Source organism: Poromitra crassiceps (assembly GCF_964638095.1).
Source record: "Poromitra crassiceps genome assembly, chromosome: 3".
Classification (NCBI taxonomy): domain Eukaryota; kingdom Metazoa; phylum Chordata; class Actinopteri; order Beryciformes; family Melamphaidae; genus Poromitra; species Poromitra crassiceps.
The window spans coordinates 41538719-41562934 of NC_139625.1; the positions used below are offsets into that span (position 1 = coordinate 41538719).

The 24216-nt window shown below is 42.3% G+C and overlaps 1 protein-coding gene across 2 annotated transcripts; it reads right to left on the reverse strand.

Annotated features, from left to right (window-relative positions):
- flvcr2a (FLVCR choline and putative heme transporter 2a) lies at window positions 1-23306 on the reverse strand. 2 transcript variants are annotated; one of them, XM_083633858.1, is made up of 11 exons: window positions 22789-23306; window positions 18570-18711; window positions 12974-13114; window positions 11120-11187; window positions 10740-10843; window positions 8446-8556; window positions 7133-7238; window positions 6867-6978; window positions 5827-5891; window positions 2754-2873; window positions 1330-1384 (listed from the first exon to the last, which is right to left on the reverse strand). In XM_083633858.1, exons 1-10 carry the CDS (start codon window positions 23260-23262, stop codon window positions 2799-2801), a joined length of 1398 nt encoding a protein of 465 aa, XP_083489984.1. In that variant the 5' UTR covers window positions 23263-23306; the 3' UTR covers window positions 1330-1384; window positions 2754-2798. The 2 variants fall into 2 exon arrangements, with proteins under 2 accessions (XP_083489985.1, XP_083489984.1); XM_083633859.1 differs by lacking the exon at window positions 2754-2873 and having other exon boundaries at window positions 1-1384.
- Window positions 23307-24216: the final 910 nt, after the last annotated feature.

Consider the following 24216-nt stretch of genomic DNA (forward strand, 5'->3'; position numbering starts at 1 on the left):
TTTGCCAAAGAGATTTAATGGCTATATAAAACTATGCTCTTCATTACAGAGTATCACCAGCAGTTAAAATTATATCACCAATTATTCATGATGTATATAAAATGTCATACAAAAAATACGACTGGAGGGGTAACCAGCACTTTACATGATTACATAATCATTAAACATGAAAAACATGGGACAACTATCCACAACACATCAAGATGCAGACGACACACTGCACCACCACTGGTGAAGCACAGCATGAACCATCTTTCTCAGTAACAAATATACAAGTTATGAGGATCATACATAGACCAAAAAAAAAGTTTCCTTGTGCAAATTGAAAAGTGCCATAGATCTGCTCGCCTTGTCTTTCCACCATGTTTTGTGCTAACTCTTCTTTGCTTTCTAAAGTCTCTTGCATGTTACTCCATGGTTTTATCACCAGGAGAAACTCTCCCTGTATGTGACTTGTGTTGTGAGAGTGTTGAGTTTCTTCACTTCAAGGACAAGATGGTCTCAGATTTACTCTGATGCACAGCATCAAGAGTATTCATCGTTATCAGCAGCACTCAGAAGGAGAACCTCTCCTTGTGATCCTGAATGGCAGCTGACCTGATGGGAACCAAACTGCCATTACAGGAAGACAAATCACAGAGCCCGTATAGTCTGATTTAACATGCACATTCTAAAAATAGAACATTTTCATGAATACCTTCAACAATGTAAAGATTGAGTTCAGTTACGCACAATATTGGTCAGATATGAGGGAACACAGTTTAAATATTGCTCATCACAGAATGCATCAATATGGATTCATTAACATTAATTGGAGGGGAAACTTAAAAAACATTAAAATTGTAGTAATGTTCGTATTTGCATTGCATTGGCACTACTCAGTCACTACTGTAGGTGACAACAAATTTAAAATGCGAGAGGTGTAAAATATGAAAGTTCATTGAGCCGTCTCCAACTGACTCAGTTTCTGGAGTCTCCACTTTTAGGGAGGTGAAAACCATTGAGATTCCAAGTGGTAAGTTGCACTTGGGCTACTGTGAATTTCATGGAGTCCATACAGTACATCATCAGTGTGTTGCTCCGCCTCACCAAGGCCAATATGCTGTTCATTCTAGTTTCATGTGCTGCTAACTCCTAACATTGCTACAGGGGGCAGCAGTGTACTTTTCACTCTGTGTTTATGTGTGTGTGTGTGACTTGCATGTGGATGTATGCACTTATGTTCTGTATTTTATCTGTGTATTCAGTCAGTATTTGATGTTAATAGGAGGTAAAGGAATGTGTGCCTCCTCACAGAGATCCAGCCAGACCTCCCTCCTTATAACTTGACCTCCTTCGGGGTTACAGGTGGAGGGTCGCCTCCTTCTAGATCAGCTGTCATGTCCTGTAAAGGAGGAATAAAGAACATCATTACAATCACATTGTACAACAAATCAGTCAGAACTGGCTTTCGTGTCAAAATAAACAGGCCATAGAGCATTATCATTCACCAAAACAAATTCTGTACATTCATTAGCATATTGCTTATATCAAATCAATAATCACTTTTACAGGCAAGATCCCACACAATATAATCCATGCATTTTGTGGTGCACTCATCAAAATCATCATCATGCTAATGTTAGTTAACATACTCTAATTTGAGATTAATGCCTCTAAAGATATATATATATATATATATATATATATTTTTTTTTTCTCCTGATTTTTTATCCCATTTTTATCCCCCTTTAGTGCTAATTTAATTTATTTATCCTGGTTGCTACTCCACCCTCTGCCGATCTGGGGAGAGCCGAAACTGGCTCCATGTTTCCTCCGAGACATGGGCAGTTAGCCAGCTGCTTCTTTTCACCTGACAGGGGAAGCTTCACCGGTAGGACATAGCACGTGGGAGGTTCACGCTATTCCAACCAGTTCCCCTCCCTCCGAACAGGCGCCCTTAACGACCAGAGGAGGAACCACATTAGCAACCAGGATATTGCATGTTTTGGTGAAGGGGGTTCCTATATGAAGGAAACCCCCGGGAGGCACGGGGAGAACATGCAAACTCCACACAGAAAGGCCCTTTTGACGACCCCACCCGGGCGGTGGGCACTCGAGGACATGCGGACGGGCACGCATTCTTTCAGCGTTCACAGTGTCCCAGGTGGGAATCGAACCCAGGACCTTCGAGCTGTGAGGCGACAGCGCTTACCACTGCACCACAGTACCCCCCCTCTAAAGATATTAATCTGGACTAATTATTGTTGTCAGGTCTTTAAGAGAGGTGATCAATTAATGAAGAAAAAAAACAGTTTTCTTTTCCTTCTTTTTTATATCTCGATATGGATTTGATTTAGACAATAGTCGTAAACAGCTGACGCTAAAGTTTTATGAACCTAATACCAGGTTTGTGGGCTAATCTCCCATGGCGTCTAAATCCTTGTTATTGCTTCTTCTTTTTACTGCAGAGTAACAGCAGGTGTATTATTTTATTTAAGACCTGATTGTGAGCTTGAATGGAATGTACTGCAATCCAGGAGTAATAATAACCCACGGCATCATTCACACTGTATGGTAATTCCAAAATGTTTTTGTGGAGAATTAATTTACCCATCACACATGGCCCTTTTTTGAAAAATGAAAATACGTTGTAGTTTGTAACAATTTTTGGACATTTCAGTGGTGTTAAATATCACATGGTAATTCTGTCCTTTATGGTTTCATTATGGCATTTTGTTTGTGTTGGAACTTCAGAGAGTGGGTGCCCCTACCTTGGCAGCTGTGTGTTTTGGTTTTAGTGAGGTTGTGGTTTAGTGTCAAGACAACCGCTGCCAGGTGGCGCTGGACTCTGTGACCCCGTAGTCCTCCATAGAAGACAGGGAGTCTGCAGCCTGCAACAATATCTTGGGTGAGAGGCCCTGAGGCCACCTCATGCTCCATCACCTGCTCCACCCATACCACCACCAATCTGACCCCCTCAACCATCACCACTCCGTGCACATGCCACTGTTGCCTACTACCTGCTAGCTGCCCACTATACCTTACTACCTACCCAGACCTACATATTATATACTGCTTTTATCATGTGACCATGTGTGATTATAGATGTTCAGAATTAGGATAGGTGCCATTCCTGAGACAGTGGGGTGACCTTCATGCTGCCTTGTCTAGGAGACATTCTAGGAAATGTTTGGCCTTGTGCGGCCAGAACCGGCCCATATAAGCTCTGTTAAAATAAATAGCTCCCTTTCAGAGAACTGTGTCAGTTCTTCCATTGTGAACAGGGAATTGGATCATGGCGTAATAGTCTTCATTTCAGTTTTATTCTTCAATTGGCATCACAAACAGCTCCCTCAGAGACCAGTCTGTCTGCTTTACAATTTGGCTGAGGATTTGAGGGAATCTCCCCATGGGAAAGTTCCTGAAATGGAAAATATTGAGGGAATCACTCTCAGAAAATTACATAACCATGTTCTAATGTGGCCCTGATCTAGGGTCGCTTACGAGGATCTTATATTTTGGTATGATGGCCAAATGACGAGATTTGTTTAACTGAGGAAACAAAGGATGAGGATTTCCTCAGACTGACGGCAGTCAGACAGACACAACAGAGAAGGCAGATAGAGGGGGCAGGCAACACATATAGTCCTGAGCCACGCAACATGAATCTACATAGTGAGGGCCGGGGCGTATCCAACATAACAGACCAAAGACTATAAGAAATCTATCAACAGAACTAAACCCCCTGTAGGCCGTTTATGGACAAACGTTTTTCTTCTTCTTTTTCCTTTCTCCTTTTTAATGGACAAACCATTGATGGCTTATTACTATAGTCAATTACCTCCCAAATCCAATTACATAACCAGATGTATGGTGCTAGCTCTTTCACAGCAGCCATTTTGGGTTTAGAAGGCAGGGTATACACAGGTGCCACCAAAACATTAATGAGGGCCCCAGCACTGGAACACCTAAATTGATTGAAAGTTGGAAACCCTCATTCATGTTTTGCTTGCACCTGTGTTTACCCTGTCTTTTAGACACAAAATGGCTGCTGTGAAAAAGGTCACAGAGATAATACATCCCTAAGCATGGATCGATTCAATAAAGGATGTCCACTCTCTACAAAAGAAATTGTTGGATTTTAAGAGTCAAGAGTGAAGTGTTGAACCGCCACCTGCCAGAGGGGTTTGGGTTGGTTTAACTGAAACTGATAGGTCCATTATGTACTTCCGGATTTGGTTTTCCGATTTTATTTTTTATTTTACAATATAGAATAACTAGTTACTTGTAAAATGTCTGTGATTGTGTATGGAGGGACACATATTTGTTTGCTGATGTTTGTTGAAAATTTAAATTAAAAACATTGTTGAAAAACAAGAATAACCAGTTAAAAAAATCAATTAGAGAAAACTTCTATGAGAAGATGTGTAATATGAAAACTCTCGGTCATGAGGGTTGTAATGATCGCCAACAATCACTAAGACCTTAGATCTTCCATACTGTTTGATGGTGTCAACTGAGTGCCACAATCTGTAATTGTTTCCTGTATTTGACCAATCCACATTTAGATCAAGGACTGTGTTAAAGTCACCGCCTATTATAATAATTCATTCTTATTATAGGATTGAATCTTAAAAATTCAATTAAGCATGAAACTACAGTGTGGAAAAAAGGTTGTCATCATTAGGTCCAAAGATATTGGCTACTGTTATTTTAACCTTTCCAATAATAATTCCATTAATAATAACATAATGTCTTTCTGGGTCGTTTGTGGTGGTTTTGTGCTGATATGGAATGCTTTTTAAAAGTCCCTCTTTTTTGGAATGATATGATGCGAGGAAAATATGATTCGCCCATTTAGTTTTCAGTTTGAGGTATTCTGATGCTGTAAGATGACTTTCTTGCAATAGACATACACTAACTTCTATGTGAGATGATTAAGAATTTTGCTGCTGCTGTTTTGCTGGTGATGCAATGGAACATAAGGGGCTTATGTTCCAAATAATAAACTTGAGGGATTACATTATAATTTATTTAGATACGTTTAATAATGACATTGTAGCATCTGCCACAGTCCCTGTGATACACCCCATTTTTGTGTCTGTTTCCCCTTTTACATTTAGTATCCCTTAAAAAGAAAAGAAAAAAGATGAGAAATTAGTCTGTCAAACTGTCAGACTGACAGTTTGTGCATGTCCAGAATGTGAATAGAATATGTGTTGTTGAGGACAGGAGTCTAAAAATGCACTAGAGGGTGAGTGCTATTTTACACACAGTCAGTGCCAGACATTATTATATTATTATTATTATGCTTAGAAAAGCTAGTTAGTGTACAGTTTATCCACTACACGGGAAGCCTGTTTTCTCTTCTGCCTGTGCTAGAGTACAGTACAGTCTCTCATTTATTTTCTGGGGGAATTTGTCATTAAGACCCTACGTGGTCCCCTTCAGTTTGCGCGCCTCAGAGTTTGAGGGTGAGGGGTGTATTGGATTCTGAAGGAAAGTTTCCACCAGCGCAGCAGTGTGACCCTGCATTGAGCAGCAGAAGTGCATAGCAGTGTGCGGACTGCAGAGGAGCAGCCAGAAGAGCCTGCGCAGAGTGCCCATAGCCCTATGCCAGGCCAGCAACCAACACATTCCCTTCCCATGGGACATGCAGATCCCACCTCTCTTCACCAAGCACACACAGATGCACTTACTCTCAGATCCCACCTCTCTCTTCACCGAGCACACACAGATGCACTTACTCTCAGATCCCACCTCTCTTCACGGAGCACACACAGATACACTTATTATACTCTCAGATCCCACCTCTCTTCACCGAGCACACACAGATGCACTTACTTTCGCCACCTGCATCTCAGCCTGAACATTGGCCTTCTGCCGCCGGAGGTCAGACTTGATGAATGCTGTGATAAAGATGGGGAAGGAGGAAAGATATGAATGTGATGATTAGTTGAATTTAAGGCATGTGTAGCCTTTCTGTTAACATTGAGATGGAGATAATATATACTACAGTATGTTGGTTTAAAGTCAAGTTTTTTTTTTAATATATACTTTATTTTCAAAACCATTTCGATTATTGCTTCTGTAATTCAACGTGTTTATGGGTGAAAGAGGATGTGGGCGCAGTACATAATGCAACAAACATGGAGTGACTATTATGAATATTGAGCTGTCACAACTTCCAGATTCTTCAAAATGAATATTAACTTCCAGCCTCCGGGAGGCAACCATGGTGTCTTAGGAAAAGGCAGCAGGGTTTTCAGGAGTGAAAACCCAACAATTCACCACTGTAGCGTGTTGCCACTCGTGTCACTTTAAAAGTTGTGAGTTATATTTATGAGTTATGAAGCAGAAAGGGAGGATTGTTCAAAGCCTGGAATGGTATTGTTGGTTGGGAATTGTATGTTCACCTACTACTGTAGTACGCCATGAAGTAACCATTCCTTTCAGGAAGTAAAAGCATGGGATTTTGACATAAAAATACAAGTACATTTTTTGTTGTTGGTACGTATTGTTAACTAGGTGTATGTTGTGGTATGGTATGGAGAAATATGTAACAATTTCATTTCATTGTGACTTTAATAACAAAATATGGTTTCTTCATTCAGCCACTAGGGGGCATCCTCATTCTGTGAAAGATGTGAACAGCTCCGCACATGTCACTATGGGATTACACATTGATTAAACATGTTGATTAAACAGCCATGCTCTGGTTACAGGACCCACATTTAAACTACAGCACATGGTAAGTAAGTGAGGTTTACTGTGTGACTGGCAACAAACACATGGGCTGACATGAGTCCAGTGTTCACTGTCTGAGGACTTCTGCTGTCTTGTTAACATTGTTATAGGAGGATGAGAGGAAACATTGGCTGTACCTGTCATTACAGTTCCTATGAGGAGGAAGATAGAGAGGAAGATGTTCCCCGCTAAAGTGCCCCATGCATCAATGATCTTCCCTTGACTGATGGTGAAAATGATTCCAAAGATCTGGAACGAGATTTGTGAAATGTTTACTGTCCCATGCTAAACATATGATCTTTATTTTACATTCTGCCTTATATATTCAAGAAAAGCCTCCAAAGTGATCGTAGACAACGTGACCATGCAGCTTATCTCACTGACTTTGCAACAGCTCACTGACCTGAGCTGAACAGTTGAGCAGCCCGGATGAGGTTCCCTCTGACTCTGGATAGGTGAGCTCTACAGCAAACTCAAAGCCAAGAGGCAGGTATCCTGTCATGAAGAACCTTTAGACAGATCAAATAGAAGCCTTACATTTCAAAAGTATAGTTTAGAATCATTTCTTTACATCAACTTATTTCATCCTCTCCAAGGAATATGAACACAGACATCACCTCTTTAAAGAGGAGGGTAAGTGAGAAAATCAGAGAAAGGAATTGCTATGGAAACCACTTATTGGCTTAATCAGCTTACTATAAATAGAAATAGTTATAGGGATAAAGCATGTGGACTGGGGAGACGTAGGAGTCTTAATTTTGCTTTGACAAAGCAGCACTCATGCCAGATGGGAGAAAATCACAGAAACAATAACAAAAAAAAACTTGTAGAAACCAAATGTGAAGATGTGGTTCATCAAAACCTCAGGGTTAAAATTAGTCACAACTATTACATTTCTTTATAACCATCACAAACATTATCTCAACTGAGTTTAGAGAGTGAGTCAATCTAGATCTAACGAATGAACAATCAATCAATCACAGAACTAAACCTTATCTTTAGACACCGCTTATAAAGGAGTCGATCTCTACCCACCAAAGGTGTCTGTTTTAGCAACATGGAATAACAACTTAAAGGTCCCATTCCGTGCAAAAGCTGTTTTTACTTGTAAATGCATATATACTGCTGTCAGCCCTCCCTGTAATGAGTGGTCACAAGCTCTTGGGAAGCGACGAGATGAGGAAGTGAGAACTCCGTCACAACAAACGGGGTTGCTATATTTTCGACAAATTAATCCAGAATCATGTTTTATGGACCAGAGACACACGTTTTTAAGAGGTTACAGCTGCACGAATTGGGACCTTTAATGTTACACCAAATTCAAGGTTTTTCAAGGTATTTTTTGGTTAAATTCAAGGACTCAAAATGTATATGTTTTGCAGATATGACACTGATCAAAGTTAGACATCATAGAGTCCATTATGGATTCAAGTCAATTTTGTCAAGTCATTTTGTCAAGTCAAGAAATCCTGGTGAAATAAACCCACACACACTTTTAAACCCACACACTTTCAAACCCACAAACTTTCAAGGATTTTCAAGGCCCATGGGAACCCTGTTAGTGACTCAATATGTAGAAAAATAGCCACCACTCTTCCTGAAGCATATTTTTTCCTCCAGAAAGCAAACATACAGGGGGTTTAGGGTGATTCAAATGACTGCATTCGGCTATGAGGTTTATGACCTGCATGTTGGCCAGGTTTCATTTGGACATACCCTAGGACTCCAGATGTGACAAATACCACCCACAAATGGCCGAGGTTGAGGGTGAAGGCGTAGACCAGCATCCCAACCAAAGAGAGTGAATAGACCACCAGGGTCGTCTGTCTGAGGAGAGAGGTAAAGGGAAATCAGTCATTAGAGTTATAGTAGTTACATGACTACTAGGGTTGGGAATCACAGAGTAACTCACGATACGATACTATCGCAATACTTTGCTTTCGATAACGATGGCATCACGATACAGCGATTCTGCAATAATCTATACATTGCAAGAAATTTCATCTGGGATACATTGCGATATTTGTGTAACTGAAGAAGAAAAAAGACCCATAAAAAGGCAAACAGCAGGAATTATGTATTTATTCATAGAATTGACATGAACCATTGTACAACAAAGTGCAGACTGCATGTTGCCTCTTTAACACATACTGACTGACACTTGTCCACGACTCCACGTGTGAAGTTAAATGTTTAAAGGAAGGATATAAAATAATGCCTCACTAAAATCTTTTCAATCTGTGTAAATTATGTTTACAGAAAGAATTCATGCCAAAAAGAATGCAAAACAATACACATTTCAGGATAAAATGTCATGATATGGCGTCACAATATGGTATCGCGATACAGATGCCAGTGTATTGATAATGTATCGCAAGAGGAAGTATCACGATCTATCGATATTTTGTCCCACCCCTAACGACTACCATCCAGTCAATCGCTATATTTACCCAGTGCATTCACACAGAGCACCCACCCACCCTTGGGTAAATACTGAGAGGCTATTAAAACTCCTAATCATCTTAGAAATGTAATATAATCTCTTCATTTAAGAAGCTAAATCCCATGACGAGGCTTAAGTTTCCGACATGCATGCCAAAGTTGACCATAACAGAGAAAACATATTATACTGAATGGATACATTCCCAAAAGACATTTATCCACTTTGGGAACAAAACTGCTACCTAATATTCCTCATTCAATATCTGAAAAACTTTCTAAGCTAAAGTTTATGAAACTCACAACTTTAACAGTAACCCCAAATATCACTTAAGGCTGGAGCTCGACTATCAACAGCCCCCATCCCCTCAGAGAGGAAAAACAATCTTCCAGGATTGGAACAGTGAAGACCTCTTGTCATAACCCAGGCACGTTCTACACAAACAGGCTTACTCTGCTGAAGCTGTCCCTTGTACAACCACGCATGAAATATCGCTCCCAAATGTTTTTGTTAATATAACATAGGCCCTTCACTCTCTCCCACATGGGACAATGGGTGTGTGTGGGTCAACAACCGGAATCTGGGCTGGTTGCTTTGACAGCTCTGTATCCTGATGGCATGGTAAGAATTTGACGAGAGCTTTCCTAATCATAATAGTCTGTTTGCCAGATAACTGAAGGTGGGTTTACCACACATCTTCTGTTGAGGTAACTGCTCAATCTTTCCTCAACCTCACGCCACAAAATGTTTCTTTGTGAAAAAGAGTTAAGTTTGCTTTACCAAAATAAAAGTATCCTTGAATGACTGCAATAAACAAATAGGGAAAACAGGAGATATATTTTTTTAGATAGGATGACTTTGTGCCATGCACCTATTATTATTATTATTATTATTATTATTATTATTATTATTATTATTATTATTATTATTATTATTATTATTATTATTATTATTATTATTATTATTATTATTATTATTATTATTATTGGTTTCCATGTTCCAGCAGTATAAGGCCTGAGCTGGGACCTGGGGGGACCAGTATAAGCCTGTCGGCTCCGATAAGCGGAGCGGGACGTCAGACACAGAACTCAGTTGCGCTGGAATCTCACTGGTGCCCACTTCCATCAAGAGCTTTAACTCGCTTAGATGCCTCCCTGTGAATGGGCGATTGAAAAGTCATCCATGTGAGGAGCGCTTCCTTCAGTGCAAGGCTAGACTGTGGCAAATACAAGGCTAAGACTGTGGCAAATACAAGGGATCGCTGAGCTCGACGACTGGTAAATGTGCCTGAGCGCTTCCTCTCGGAGGTCACACTGACTTTTCTGCTGTCGTAGATTCAGCTGAAGTTCATGAGGCCACGATAGCGAGAGAAAAACAACAAACTGAAAAGGACTTGATGTTTTGACTGCCTGTGGTCCCTTCACTCTCTCCCACATGAGACAATGGGAGAGTGTGGCTCAACAACAGAAACCTGGGCTGCTTGCTTTGACAGCTCTGCTTCCTGATGGCATGTCAACATTAGGAACAAAAAGCATGTTCAGTTTTGATGAAACAGAGCAGCTCATCTTACTTGTAGGTTTTGGTCTTATCCAGCCAGACGCCACATATGAGCGACCCCACCATGCCAGCAACGACAATGGTCAGACCAATTCTCCCAGCATTCACCTCTTCACCCTAAGGCAGAAAACATAGCGATTTTAGGTTTTAATGACTGGACCGGCCGTGACATTTTGCACCCTGCAAAATCGTATCTTATCCTGGGAGCACTATAGGGCCATAACACTTTATATCCCAGACAAAATACAGTCTACATGTTGGCTGTGTTGACACTGCGCATGTGAGCATTTCTTTGGACAAGGGAGGAAAGACAGCAAGACAGAAAGCATGAAAGAAAGCAAGACATCAAAAAGGAAATAAGGCTACTGCCTTAGCATGTAAACAAGGACTTACAGGGTAGTGCTGAATTATCATTTGGTTCAACAGTGTGGAAACAGCATAGAAGCAGCCAACATTCAACCCTGCAGAGAACAAAGAGATCTATTCTCAGAAGTGTTTTTGCTCAATTCTTGGATGCCTATTTGATCATGATCATGTTACTTGATCCCATAGACACTCAACAATTGGGCCAAGATAGCCTGATATTGCTGTTTGACGTACTTCAGACTAAAAGCAGATTCCACTGTATCTCTGAACTTTCTTTTTAATCAAGTCACACACTTAGGCTATTCTATGAGATCTCCTTTTGATAACTAATGTAATATTTATTTCACTTTCATTCACTGAGCCTCCCCTGAAACTGTCTGGAGCCCCCCTGTGGAGGCCCACCTCCCACATTGAAAACCTCTGCTGTAGGGAATGGGACCTGATGCTCCGTCTAAAAACGCTGCTGTTTTTAGGGTGTTTAGCTCGCTGGGGTGTGACAGTTAGGACACAAAGTGCCTTAAATGCCCTGACATGCTATCTGACCCTATCTTGGCTAGGTCTCACTTGTAAAAGAGGTTTTAAGCTCAATGTGACTTCCTAGTTAAATAAAGGTTATATATATATTATAAATTATATACAACTTGAGGCTACACATTGACAGACAGAATTTTAATGTCTGATCTTTAAAATGTCAATTGTCAATCATTAACATGATCATCATTAAATGGTGACCTTTGAGCCTTCATACAATCAGTGCAAAAACCGATTGGTTCTGAAAGGACCTTTAGCTCAATGCTACACATATGTTGGATGAGTCATACTGATGACATATCCTCTGATAAACTGATAAGATTGTAAATATCAACAAATATCTCCAGCTACAGATATGCACGTGTTACCTTTCACCTGTATATTGCAACAACATCCACGTTACAATGATGTTGCAGCGTGGGGTGAACCACATGTCATGATGATGTAATTGTGACTACATTTTTATCTCCATAGATACAATCAGTGTCTCGTGTTCAATGGATCAGCGTGGGGTAAATCCTCCCGTTCTTCCAAAGCAGCAGAGTTAGCATTTAGCTGCTAACCCAGCCAAGGCAGACAGGATCAGGGATTCAACCCCTGCAGTGAACATAACATCTGAACAGACGTCTATGTACCTGCTTTTGAATCCCCAATCCTGTAGTGTAGAGCCGCAGCACCTTTGGTGAGTCAGCCCATTGAGATATATGGGGGTGTTTACCCCACCATCTAGTCTCGCGCGCCAGCCGTGCATCAGCAGACAAATCTTACTGAGATCAACTGTTAGCTTCGAAATATTTATTTTACATGACTTTACCTCTCTGAAGCAATGGTATTTGTATTGCAAATTCTTGCAATGCTAAAAATATGATTATGGGCTTTTTCACAGCAGTCATTTTGTGTCTAAAAGGCAGAGTAAACACAGGTGCAACCAATACATTAACGATGGCCGCAGCATTGGAACACCTAAATGTATTGGAAGTTGGAACCCCTCATTAATGTTTTGGTTGCACGGTTGCACCTATGTTTACCCTGCCTTTTAGAGACAAAATGGCTGCAGTGAAAAAGGTCAATAAACAGTGCAGGGTATTAAGACTGCTAACTTTATACAGGGAGCATTGGTCTGTAAGTGAATCAGCTGAGGGATGAGAGATTTAGCCACAGTTGAAAGGCAGCAGAGAATCAATAACTAAATGGCTAGAGTTGTACATTCCTTCCGCCTTCCTCTTCTCATTTGACTTGACAAACCACAGGATATGCCTTTATACCCCAAGGCCCCCCTCCTCCATACCGGGTGTAATAGAGGGTGATAGATGCACTCATTAAGATGGAGGTTAGCGGGAGGAGACCCACCATAGCTGATCACCAGCAGCATAAAGGGCTTGTTGCACAGCAGCCTCAGGATGGAGGCGGTGTAGGAGTACTGGTCCGGGGAGATGCTCCTGGCCTGGGCCTGCGCCTGGGTGGGAGGGAGCTCCGGTCTGTCCTGGAACACTGGGGAATGAGCAAGCAGGCACACACATGCACGTACACACACACACACACACACACACACACACACACACACACACACTCGCACACTCGCACACACACACACACACACACACACACACACACACACACACACACACACACACACACGAAGACCGTTCAGTCAAACTCTCAAAAAAATCTGTGTGCAATATAGCAATGGTCCTCTCATGACATCATTATTCGGCCCAAATAAGGGATTCTGGATCCCGCCTCCTTTCAGTCTAATGTGAAAATAAATGGTGGTAAATACTTTTAACGACACAACATTGACTATTTTCACTTCCTCTGTTATGCATTTCCATGTTTGTTGAGATTAATTCTGGTCCATTCTGTGGATTTTTTAAGTGAAAGTAATGTATAACAACCGGTTGTTAGCAAAATCTTTTCTTTCTTTTTTTTAAAGTTTGTAATGCATTAAACTGGGGAATAAACTACCATTGATTGAGCCAGAGAAAATGGATAGGAAGAGTTTTTCCCATTTCCCCCCATTTTCTCCTCAATTGTACTTGGCCAATTTTTCCCCCTGCTGCCCTGGTCGCTGCACCACCCTCTGCAGATCTGGGGAGAGCCGACACATGCGCAGTAGCCAGCCGCTTCTTTTTACCTGACAGCAGGAGCTTCACAGGTAGGACATAGCACGTGGGAGGATGACGCTATTCCCACCAGTTCCCTTCTGCACCGAACAGGCCCCCCGACCAACCAGAGGAGGCGCTAGTGCAGCGACCAGGACAAATACCCTCAATCCGGCTTCCCTCCTTTCCTGCCGCAGACACCACACCAGCCAATCGTGCCTGCTCAGTGGTATGGATGCCCGACCAAGCTGGAGGTAACACGAGGATGCGAACCTGCGCCCCTCGCGTTGGTAGGCACTAGGCAGGGAATCTTCTACCGCTACACTACCCGGACGCCCCAACAACTGGAATGTTCAAGTGACACACTTCAGAGTAGCCTATTCCTGTGGCTGTGCATGCCTTTAGAGTGTGGGAATTTCCTAATCTGAGAAAGAAGAATGGCACAAAACAAATGGCATGATAGTGAAAGCTTTGAGTTTGTGGTCTCCACCATCCACCATCATAACAGAGGAAGTGAAACAGGTGTTTGCGCGGGCGTGCGTTTCTGTGTGCTTGTGTGTGTGTGTGACTGGGGCATTCCCCCGAAGACTGGTGAGATAAGATAAATCACCCAGAGGATAAGCAGCCTCAGAGCCATTTGCCCTACAATAGACCCTTAATTCTCATGGGGGCCATTTTGTGTCGGAAATGCAGGATAAACACAGGTGCAAGCAAAACACTAATGAGGGTTTCAAACTTCCATGATTGGAATTTGGAAACCCTCATTAGTGTTTTGCTTGCACCTGTGTTTATTCTGCCGTTTGACACAAAATGGCCCCCGTGAAAAGGGTCCATTGGGGAGAAACGGTTATAGAGCTCAAAAGAAGTAAGTTCTGCGTCCATTTTCTCCATAGTCATTTCGATAAATCCAAATATAACGAGTTTTAAGGCTCGAACCAAGCCAAAAAAAATATTATGCAAATGTCAATTAGATGGTAATCTGCATGAGAAATAAAGAAAAGGGAAAAAAACAGTTATAATGATCATCCGCTTATAGTGATCAATTTGACCCGTCCCAAAGTATAAGAGGAGTGCACTGTATATATATAGTTTTACCATTTGTATGGATACAGTGTATGATCTTGATATGACTGAAGTAATTAGCCTTAATACACTGAGTCATTACCACATCAGATTAAGTACTTAGCCTTAATACACTGAGTCATTACCACATCAGATTAAGTACTTAGCCTTAATACACTGAGTCATTACCACATCAGATTAAGTACTTGGCCTTAATACTTTAGCCTTAATACACTGAGTCATTACCACATCAGATCAAGTACTTAGCCTTAATACACTGAGTCATTACCACATCAGATTAAGTACTTAGCCTTAATACACTCATTACCACATCAGATCAAGTACTTGGCCTTAATACACTGAGTCATTACCACATCATATTAAGTATTTAGCCTTAATACACTGAGTCATTACCACATCAGATTAAGTATTTAGCCTTAATACACTGAGTCATTACCACATCAGATTGGCACACGTCACCTGTCCCACGTTTCAGATTTGATAAGGAACCAATCCATGATTTGTGCTTATCATAAATTACAGCTCAGCAACACGACGGAAACCACAGAGTAAATCTATTCCTTATCAATTTAACAGAGACAGAATCCATCGTCTGTACAAATGAACTGGCAACTGTGTATTAATTGTATTAGTATGTATCATATTCTGCAAAATCAATTGATTCTATTTTCTTGCCTAAGCACATGCTGTGCTTTCAGAACTTTTTCAAAGTGTCTTCTTCAGTTTTTGAATGAAAAATAATCTGCACTGATAGTAAAGTAGATAGAGACACAATCCGAGACAGCAAAACGTTTTCAACATTTCAACTGCAATGTGTGTTTGCAACATAAATCATATAACTATTGCCAAATGCTGTGGGCCTGTTAAAATGTAACAGTTTATGACTGACATAATAAACCATTAATCTTACAATTTGCAGCTACTGCAGGTAATAGTGTAATAAGTAGGCAATAAACGCACAATGTGTTTATACAGTAGTGTGACGGCCCTCCCACTCTTCTGGCTCGTCTTGCAGAAGCCTGGTGGGTGGGGTCATCGTTAGGCTGATTGGGTGCATCTGGGGGCAGTGTACTCCTTGGGCTTAAGAAGACCTTCAGACCATTCATTCTCTCTCCCTCTTCACCGATGCACCTTTTGCTCTGTTCCTTTGGTTTATGTAGGCTAGTTTGTGTTGTCTAGTTATTTCCCCTTCGTTGTAATTAATAAATTATTATTATAACTTTTACGTTGGTGTCAGTAGTGTAATTGTAATTGAATTACTCAGTTCATGAAATGAAAATACCGGACAATTTAGGAGGATTATTTGGTTTATGATCATCGGACGTAGTCCTCCCTGCCCAGCGAAAATGCTCCACACGTAACTTCGCATCACCAGGCTCTTCCCGAGGAGAAGAGCTTGGTTTCCATTATCCTTGAATTACACCTCTCGGCTGTTTCCGGCCTAGACCAGAAACAGGCACCGGAAACAGGATTAAAAACAAAACAACAAAACAAAAGATGGACATTCCAAACAAAGTTTTTCGAAGAAGTTCACAATATCACATCTTTTAAGCCAATACAGAAGCTTTGCAACTGAAAATTAATCGAGGAAACAGACATTCTCATGATTTTTTTGGCACACGTTTCCGGTAGACTGTTTCCATCTCCTTGGTTTATGCCCCCAGGTCCAGAAGTGGTGGAAATGGCTCCAGAGTACTCCACACGTGGCAAGAGACCATCTGGCTTGAGAGACTAACAGGATTCGGAAGTGTAAATACCATCGGAAGTTCCGATTGTAGTTACACTTCCTGTGACTCATAATCCTAGTCTGACTGACTCATAATGTGAGTCAAATTAGGCGTTTGACCAGGTGAGTCAGACTAGTTTGAGCAGGTAAAACAGCCACCGTTTTGAACAGGAAGTCGTGATACAATGGGTCAGGTGGGTGGGGCTGCATAAGGTGAATAGGCTCATTTCACAGCAACCATTTGAGGTGGTAAAGTAGTAAGTAATGCAGTTGTAATCATTAGCATTAATGAGGGCACCTGGCACTGGAACACCTAAACAGAATGGAAGCATAATTAATGGTATTAGTTACAGCTGCTTTACTTCCTGCTTTTACCACCTCAAAACGGTTGCTGTGAAATGGGTCCATAGATAGTATTAAGTTACATCACCACATGGCCATCTTGGTAGGAAAATAACAGGTGATTGTAATCAATTAACAGGTGATTACAATACAATTACACACACAGCCAATGACCTGTGTGTATTGTAAAGCTCCATATTGGTAGGGAATGCATGTGACTATAGTCACATAATAGTCTATAAGCTTCCCCAATAAGCGAATGTTAAAGTATCCCATGCAGGTACTAACCTGGCGCTGCCAGATGTTTTGTTTTTGTCGTGTGAACCGTATCGTGATCGTGATCTCATGAGCTCATCAAATGCGAATTAAGCTGCCTCGCAAGGTTAAATGGTAAATGGACTGCATTTATACAGCGCTTTTCAGTTAAGTTAAGTTAAGTTAAGTTATGTTATCCTTTATTGTCCGCGTGGGTAAAATTCATACTTTGCATTTGACCCATCCTCTATAGCAGGCATGTCAAGTCCGGCCCTGGGGCCAATTGCGGCCCGCGGACTGATTTTAAGTGGCTCTCGGCTTGTCTCTCAAAATATACTATAATGTAGCCCTCCAGACAGTATTGGTAAATGTTTTCCCTTCACCTAATCATGACAGCACTATCATACAGTTTGTTCAAGCACCAAGTAGGAACAGCACAAACAGAAGTAATGCTTTCAGATGGTAAACAAAATCTTTAAAGAGTACATTTGTATGTGATTTTTTATTTTATTTTATTTATAACCCATATGATGTGAGCACCTGCCCCCCCGGCATTTTCACATGATCTAATCGGGCCCCCATTCAAAAAGGTTTGGACACCCTGGAACCTTCCTACAACTGGGAGCAGTGGGCAGCCGCAGTGCCTGGGATGGACCGGGGTTAGAACCCAGGATTTTCTTGCTTTGAGGCAACAGTGCTAACCACTGTCTCACGTTGAGGCTAAGTGGGAGGATGATCATTTCATAACGCACTTCCATGACTTCCTGCTTGTATTTCACATCACGTCCGAACACATCTCGTCGAAAGGTGGACAATTATAGCAATTACCGCAGCTGCTCGTCACAGTGCTGTTGAGTTTTCACCAGCGATGCCCGAGGCGCTTTAACGACCAGAACAGGAGCTGTGCCAGAGAGAGAACTGGTCCAACGCAAAAAGCAGTGTTCTCATCTAAAAATAGCATTACAATGCCAACCACGAAAAAGGTAAAGACTGTCGACACAGAGAAATGCAACGGACTACTGTCTGTGAGTACAGAGCCATGTCATGTCTTGATCATCACTGTAGGCCAGTGGTTTCCAAACTTTTTGTGCCCAAGGCACACCTACAGTATATAGCTTAAGTCTATCGGTGCAAAATAGCCTCTATTACTCTTATCACTCTAAATGTTTTTTTATTTACTAATGTAAAATACAATTTGACAAAATATATTACTCTAGGAATTAATTTGAAACTTTGCAAAATTACTACATCAAAGGAGCAACACACCCACTTTTTCTATAGTTTTAGGCTATATTTGCAATTGCAATAATGCAAAATCCCAAGGCACACCTGGACTTGTCCTAAGGCACACCAGTGTGCCTAGGCACACCATTTGGGAAGCACTGCTATAGGCTATACACCTTTTGGTGGGAACAGTCATCTTCCCTCAAAGCCTTACCCACGACCACGAGGACGAAGATCACGGTGGCCACTCCAGCCGTGATGTAGAACATCGTGCTGATATGGTGAGCAAGCTCGTCCTTATCCTCCACATTAGGCACAAGGATCGGTGGCACCAGGAACCCGATGGCGATACCCAGCTGTGGGTGAAAAGGACAAAGTATCACTCTGTGCCACCATCTGATGTCTGTGCGTGCATGTGTGCATAGTTACACACACACACACACACACACACACACACACACACACACACACACGCACGCACATGCACGAACACACACACACACACACACACACACACACACACACACACACACACACACACTTGCAGGTAAAAACAACATAATCTAAAGGGGGAAAGCGCCATTATATAAATGGGACAAGCTTGCAGGAAGGGATCACAAAAGAAAAGTTTGATGCTTATTGAATACCACTTCAGACAGATGGAATACATCATTATTTTGATAGCTTGCTTTGCCTGAATACACACTGACACAACAAAATCTTCCAAACGTGAACAGCATTTGCATTAGACTGCTGGCCGTATACCAGCTACAAACACGCCAGCAATGCATGCTTGATTAAATACTGAAATGACTGCATACTGCAAAATCTAAAAATATAAAAGAGTGTGTTCAGTTGTAATTGTATAGCAAAGTGTCATATTTCTTGTAGATGGTAGTGTAGTCCAGAACTGTGCCTGCAGATCCAATTGTCTGTGCCTCTTTTCAGACCACTTAGGCTCCCACAGTCGATCATTCTGACGACGAAGGGACAGACGGGTTCTGGGTTTCCAGTGTAGAGTGGATGTCCACGCCAAGACTTCCGCTTCCGTGCGCCATGGTCATTGTTTACAGTCTGATTGACGCAAGAATGGAGTTGTAGTTGATCGATTGATACTTTTTGTAGGTGTTTCAGGTCCAGATTACATTTTGGCTAATCTCTATAAACAGATAACTGCATAATGAGACACCGTCGGGCTGTAAACAATGTCAGAAGCGGAAGTCTTGGCGCAGACGTCCAATTATTAGTCGTCAGACTGATAGACTCCGGGTGCCCAGATTGCTTAACCACCCCCCCCCCCCCCCCCCCCCACTCCATACTGTCCAGCAAGTATGATGGATCTCAGAGGGATGCTACATGTGAGAAGTGCCCACTTCCTCAGCTTCCTCGGGCATCAACAACATTCCAGAGGCGACATCAACTGAAGTCCCTCCACTCTAGCGTAAAGGTGACACGTTCCTCCAGGAGGACGAACGTGTCACCAGACTCTTGGTGACTGATAGTACATAGATGTTACGTGGAGGCTGGGTTTACACAGGCTATTTTATTCCTGCTACAAAACCAGATTGGCTTCTCTACCACATCAACATTCATGGAAATTACTTTAGGCACGCAATGGTTAGTCTATTCTATTTGATCTTCAAACATCACATGCCCTCATGCAAATCCACTACTTCGTCCTGTTTGTGGACTATTTCTGAGCATCCAAGGGGATATGAAAATCATTTGTATGACTGACAGGCTGCATGGAGGGCACACAATTCATTCATGTCTTACATTAAAGGAGCTTTGCTATGCCTGTACATGTGCTGTAGCCACATATTCATTTTCATGGGTTTGTTTGGCAGTTAACAGCTGTCAAGACAAATTAAGGGCTAAACATAATTTGAGAGGCAGATTATTGCCCTCTGAAGTGACTCCCGATTGCATCAAAGCCCTTTTAACGTAGCCTGCTAAACCAGCCAGTCACGTCAACTCAAATGAAATGTGAGTTCACGTGACCGGCTGGTTTACCAGGCTACTTTCCCCTTAAACCCCCCCTAAGTAGCATCAGTTAGTGAGTGAAATATTCAAACCCAAGATGCCATTTTGTATGGCTGCACCATGACATCAAAATGATTTTTTTAAATAGGTATTTTGTACACAGTTTTATACACATTATCATCCAGCAGAGATTCACCTTGAGATATATATATATATTTTTTGGGGTGTGTGTGTGTGTGTGTGTGTGTGTGTGTGTGTGTGTGTGTGTGTGTGTGTGTGTGTGTGTGTGTGTGTGTGTGTGTGTGTGTGTGTGTGTGTGTGTGTGTGTCTTTATTGGATAGGACAGTTGGCAGACAGGACAGGTGAGGAGAGAGAGAGAGAAAGGATGACATTTGGCAAAAGACCACGAGCAGGATTGGAACCCAGGTGGGCCACATGAAAGTCTAAGCCTTAGTGGTACATGCTCTACCAGGTGAGCCTGACATGAAAGTCTAAGCCTTAGTGGTACACGCTCTACCAGGTGAGCCTGACATGAAAGTCTAAGCCTTAGTGGTACACGCTCTACCAGGTGAGCCTGACATGAAAGTCTAAGCCTTAGTGGTACACGCTCTACCAGGTGAGCCTGACATGAAAGTCTAAGCCTTAGTGGTACATGCTCTACCAGGTGAGCCTGACATGAAAGTCTAAGCCTTAGTGGTACACACTCTACCAGGTGAGCCTGACATAAAAGTCTAAGCCTTAGTGGTACACACTCTACCAGGTGAGCCTGACATGAAAGTCTAAGCCTTAGTGGTACACGCTCTACCAGGTGAGCCTGACATGAAAGTCTAAGCCTTAGTGGTACACGCTCTACCAGGTGAGCCTGAAACTGGAAACCTTGGGATCTTGACTAGAATTTCAAATAAAGTTCTGTGGGTTTGAACAAAGCTTGGCTGTGTAACATGGAGCCAGCGGCGGGCCTCTACATTGTCTGTTGACTATTTGACTCCTGCAGCTACATGTTAGGAGCACATCTGAAGTGAAACATGCCGACGTTTTCTGTTTCCTCAGCTTGCAGGTGGTGATATAATACTTTATCAACTATTTGCAGTGCAACCAATTCTTATGAGTGAAGTTAACAACAAGCACACACCCTCCCAGCAACCTGACTAACATGGTTACAGCATTGTCAATGTAATCTCATTGTACAGTTAATTTACCCAACCCGTGGGAGCTTGTTCAGAAGCAGACGGTTCGAGTGGTGGAGGTCACCAGCCATCCCCAAGCTGGGAAGAACAAACCACACACACAAACATAAAGAAATCACTTTGAACAATTATTTAAAAGCCTATATCAAGCTTTTAGTTAGACTAGAAATATTGTGCGCACATTTTGTGTGCCTGCCGCTTCGTGTGTCACCGCACTGAACAACTGTGTGCCGTGGTGGAGTGGAACCGGCCGCCCTTATCATAGGAGTGAGATCTACACTCAATCCTATCTGGGCCTCTACCTTCACTCGAGTTTTGTTGAAATGGTAACACTTTACGGTACAATAAGGTACACAAAACTTAGATTAGTTACTAGGGAACTAATGAGGAACAAATGAGGAACTAACTAGTAGTTAATGGTCAGTTCTGTAGTTACATTTGTTCCTCATTAGTTCCCTAGTAACTACTCTAGATTTTGTGTAATTTATTGTAAAGTGTTACCTTGAAAGTTCTGTATAATGTGGTGCTTGTGTGAAAATCAAACCCAAGTATGAGTGTCTGACTACAGGCTTCACTTTGCTGACATGGACAAGGACCAAGAGGATTATCCATATTTAGCTCACTGTCATCACATTGCTTCAGACATGCGGTTTTCTATCCAGTAGATTACCTGCGTAACATTTCCTATCGAAACCAAAACCAAAGCTACCCTAATATAGGAATTAATTAAATGAATAAGCCCCAAAGCATGTTCGCAAATTAGTCGTTAGTAATTGTTACTGCTGTTCTGATGTGACACAGGAAGGAAACTAAAAATGTAAACCTCTGCAGAGCATAGCTCTGAAACTACACAGCACTGTGTCTATGTCTGTCTATACATACAGCCCATCCGAGTGATGTCTGGATACCTTCAGGAGTTCACTACATGTTCAGAAAGTGCTTTAGATCTCTCTCTCTGCTGGAGACTGAAGAGGCCACCAGCCACCGGCCAGAGAGAGGGATTCACTTCCCGGAACCTGCTGACTCAAGAGGAAGCGCTTACTATGACAGGGTCGGACTCAGCGTTATCACGAGCAGAGACTCTTACAGCAGTTACACATTCAAGATAGCAGATGGCGACATAATACAAAATGTATCTACCGATTGGACCTAATAATACACACACAATTGCCGTTACACAGGAGAAGTGTACAGTATGAACTGAATATAAACACACCCTGGCAAAATAAAGCTTAAAAGCTCAGTAGGTGAAGAGAGACGCACCTGGTTTCCCAGAACGCCAATGGAGCAGGCGGTGGAGACCTCTTGGTGCCCAAACCACAGGGACGCAAGTCTGGAAGGGATGCCCAGAACATAAACTGTACCCACTGAGCACACAAACTGGCCGAAGAAGGTCATGGCAAACATGTTGGGGGCGGCTGTGCCTGTCTTCACCCAGGCCCCGATGCAGTTGAAGGCAGAACCCACCACAAGTATCTCCCTAAGGCCTCGGTTGTCGAGCAGCCAGGTGACAGGCAGGATGAGAGGGATGTAGGTGAGGAAGTAGATCATGGAGAGCCAGTCGATCCAGAAGGACTGGACGCCGTAGAAGCGCGTGAAGATGTCACTGATGATGCTGTACTGCAGCCACATGAAGGCGTTGCTCATGGAGAGGGCGGCGAAGAGGAAGAGCATGACCCAGCGCCGCTTGTACACCTTGGTCTCCATCGGCTGGGGCGCGTCCGGGTCGTCCGTCATCTCCTCCGATCTGCTGTCCCCCTGAAGCAGATGCTGGGTCTGTTCTCCCAGGCTGTCCCTGTCCATCCACTCGTCTTTCCCATCTGCCTTTTGTAACATTGTAGCTGGAGGGAAAAGCAAATATTTCTCCAAGAGATCTGGAACGACCGCACCTATTTACCTGGCTCACCCCTCCCACCCCGTCAGGTGCTATTTCCTCAACAAACACAGATCACAAATCTTGAGTTTGGTAGTCATACATTTGAGTTGCAGTTGAAATATAACGAGCGGTGTTGGAACCAAAACTTACATGCCTGTTTGACTCTGTGTCTGTGTTTGACTCACTGTGTCAGGGCTCGCCTGCCTGTTCCGGTATTCACCACTCGGCTCCTCAGTCATGTGACCCTTTTCTTCTCCATTCAAACTCCTCCTTCCAGCTCAGGTTATAGCAACAACCAGCACCTGATAGCAGGCTCTCTGCCTCAACTTCCTTTAGGACAGTCTATCAGAATATGTTGATTTTACTGGTAAATCTGGGCATGTGACACGCACACACACACGCACGCACACACACACACACACACACACACACACACACACACACACACACACACACACACACACACACACACACACACACAAGCTCTCTCGCTCTCGCTCTCTCTCTCTCTTACTCACACACTGATGTCTTGACCACAAAGAACAAAAGTCCACTGAGCATGACTCTTAACAAAGACTGCAAGTTCATCAGAAAATGGAACTAGTAAAAAAAAAAGGGAAGTGGTAAAGTCTGATAAATGGCCAACGGCAAGAGATAATGTTTAAGCTCAAATGTTTGTTTTAATTATTAGCAAACATACAACAAATAAACATACAGCAAATAATGCAAGGCAAGCTTGTATGCTGATAGGTTTTGATGGTGACTAAATGCATTTTGACCCATTTCCACAGCAAATACAAATGTTAGTTGACAAG

What these genes read in the sequence shown, in the direction of transcription:
- flvcr2a (XM_083633858.1), bottom strand. Translation starts at nt 23,262, where the DNA reads ATGACGGACGACCCGGACGCGCCCCAGCCGATGGAGACCAAGGTGTAC. An exon ending in CTTCGTCCTCGTGGTCGTGG is followed by an intron (nt 13,115 to 18,569) that starts GTAAGGCTTTGA and finishes CTCATTCCCCAG; the next exon opens with TGTTCCAGGACAGACCGGAG. An exon ending in GCTGCTGGTGATCAGCTATG is followed by an intron (nt 11,188 to 12,973) that starts GTGGGTCTCCTC and finishes TGTTCTCTGCAG; the next exon opens with GGTTGAATGTTGGCTGCTTC.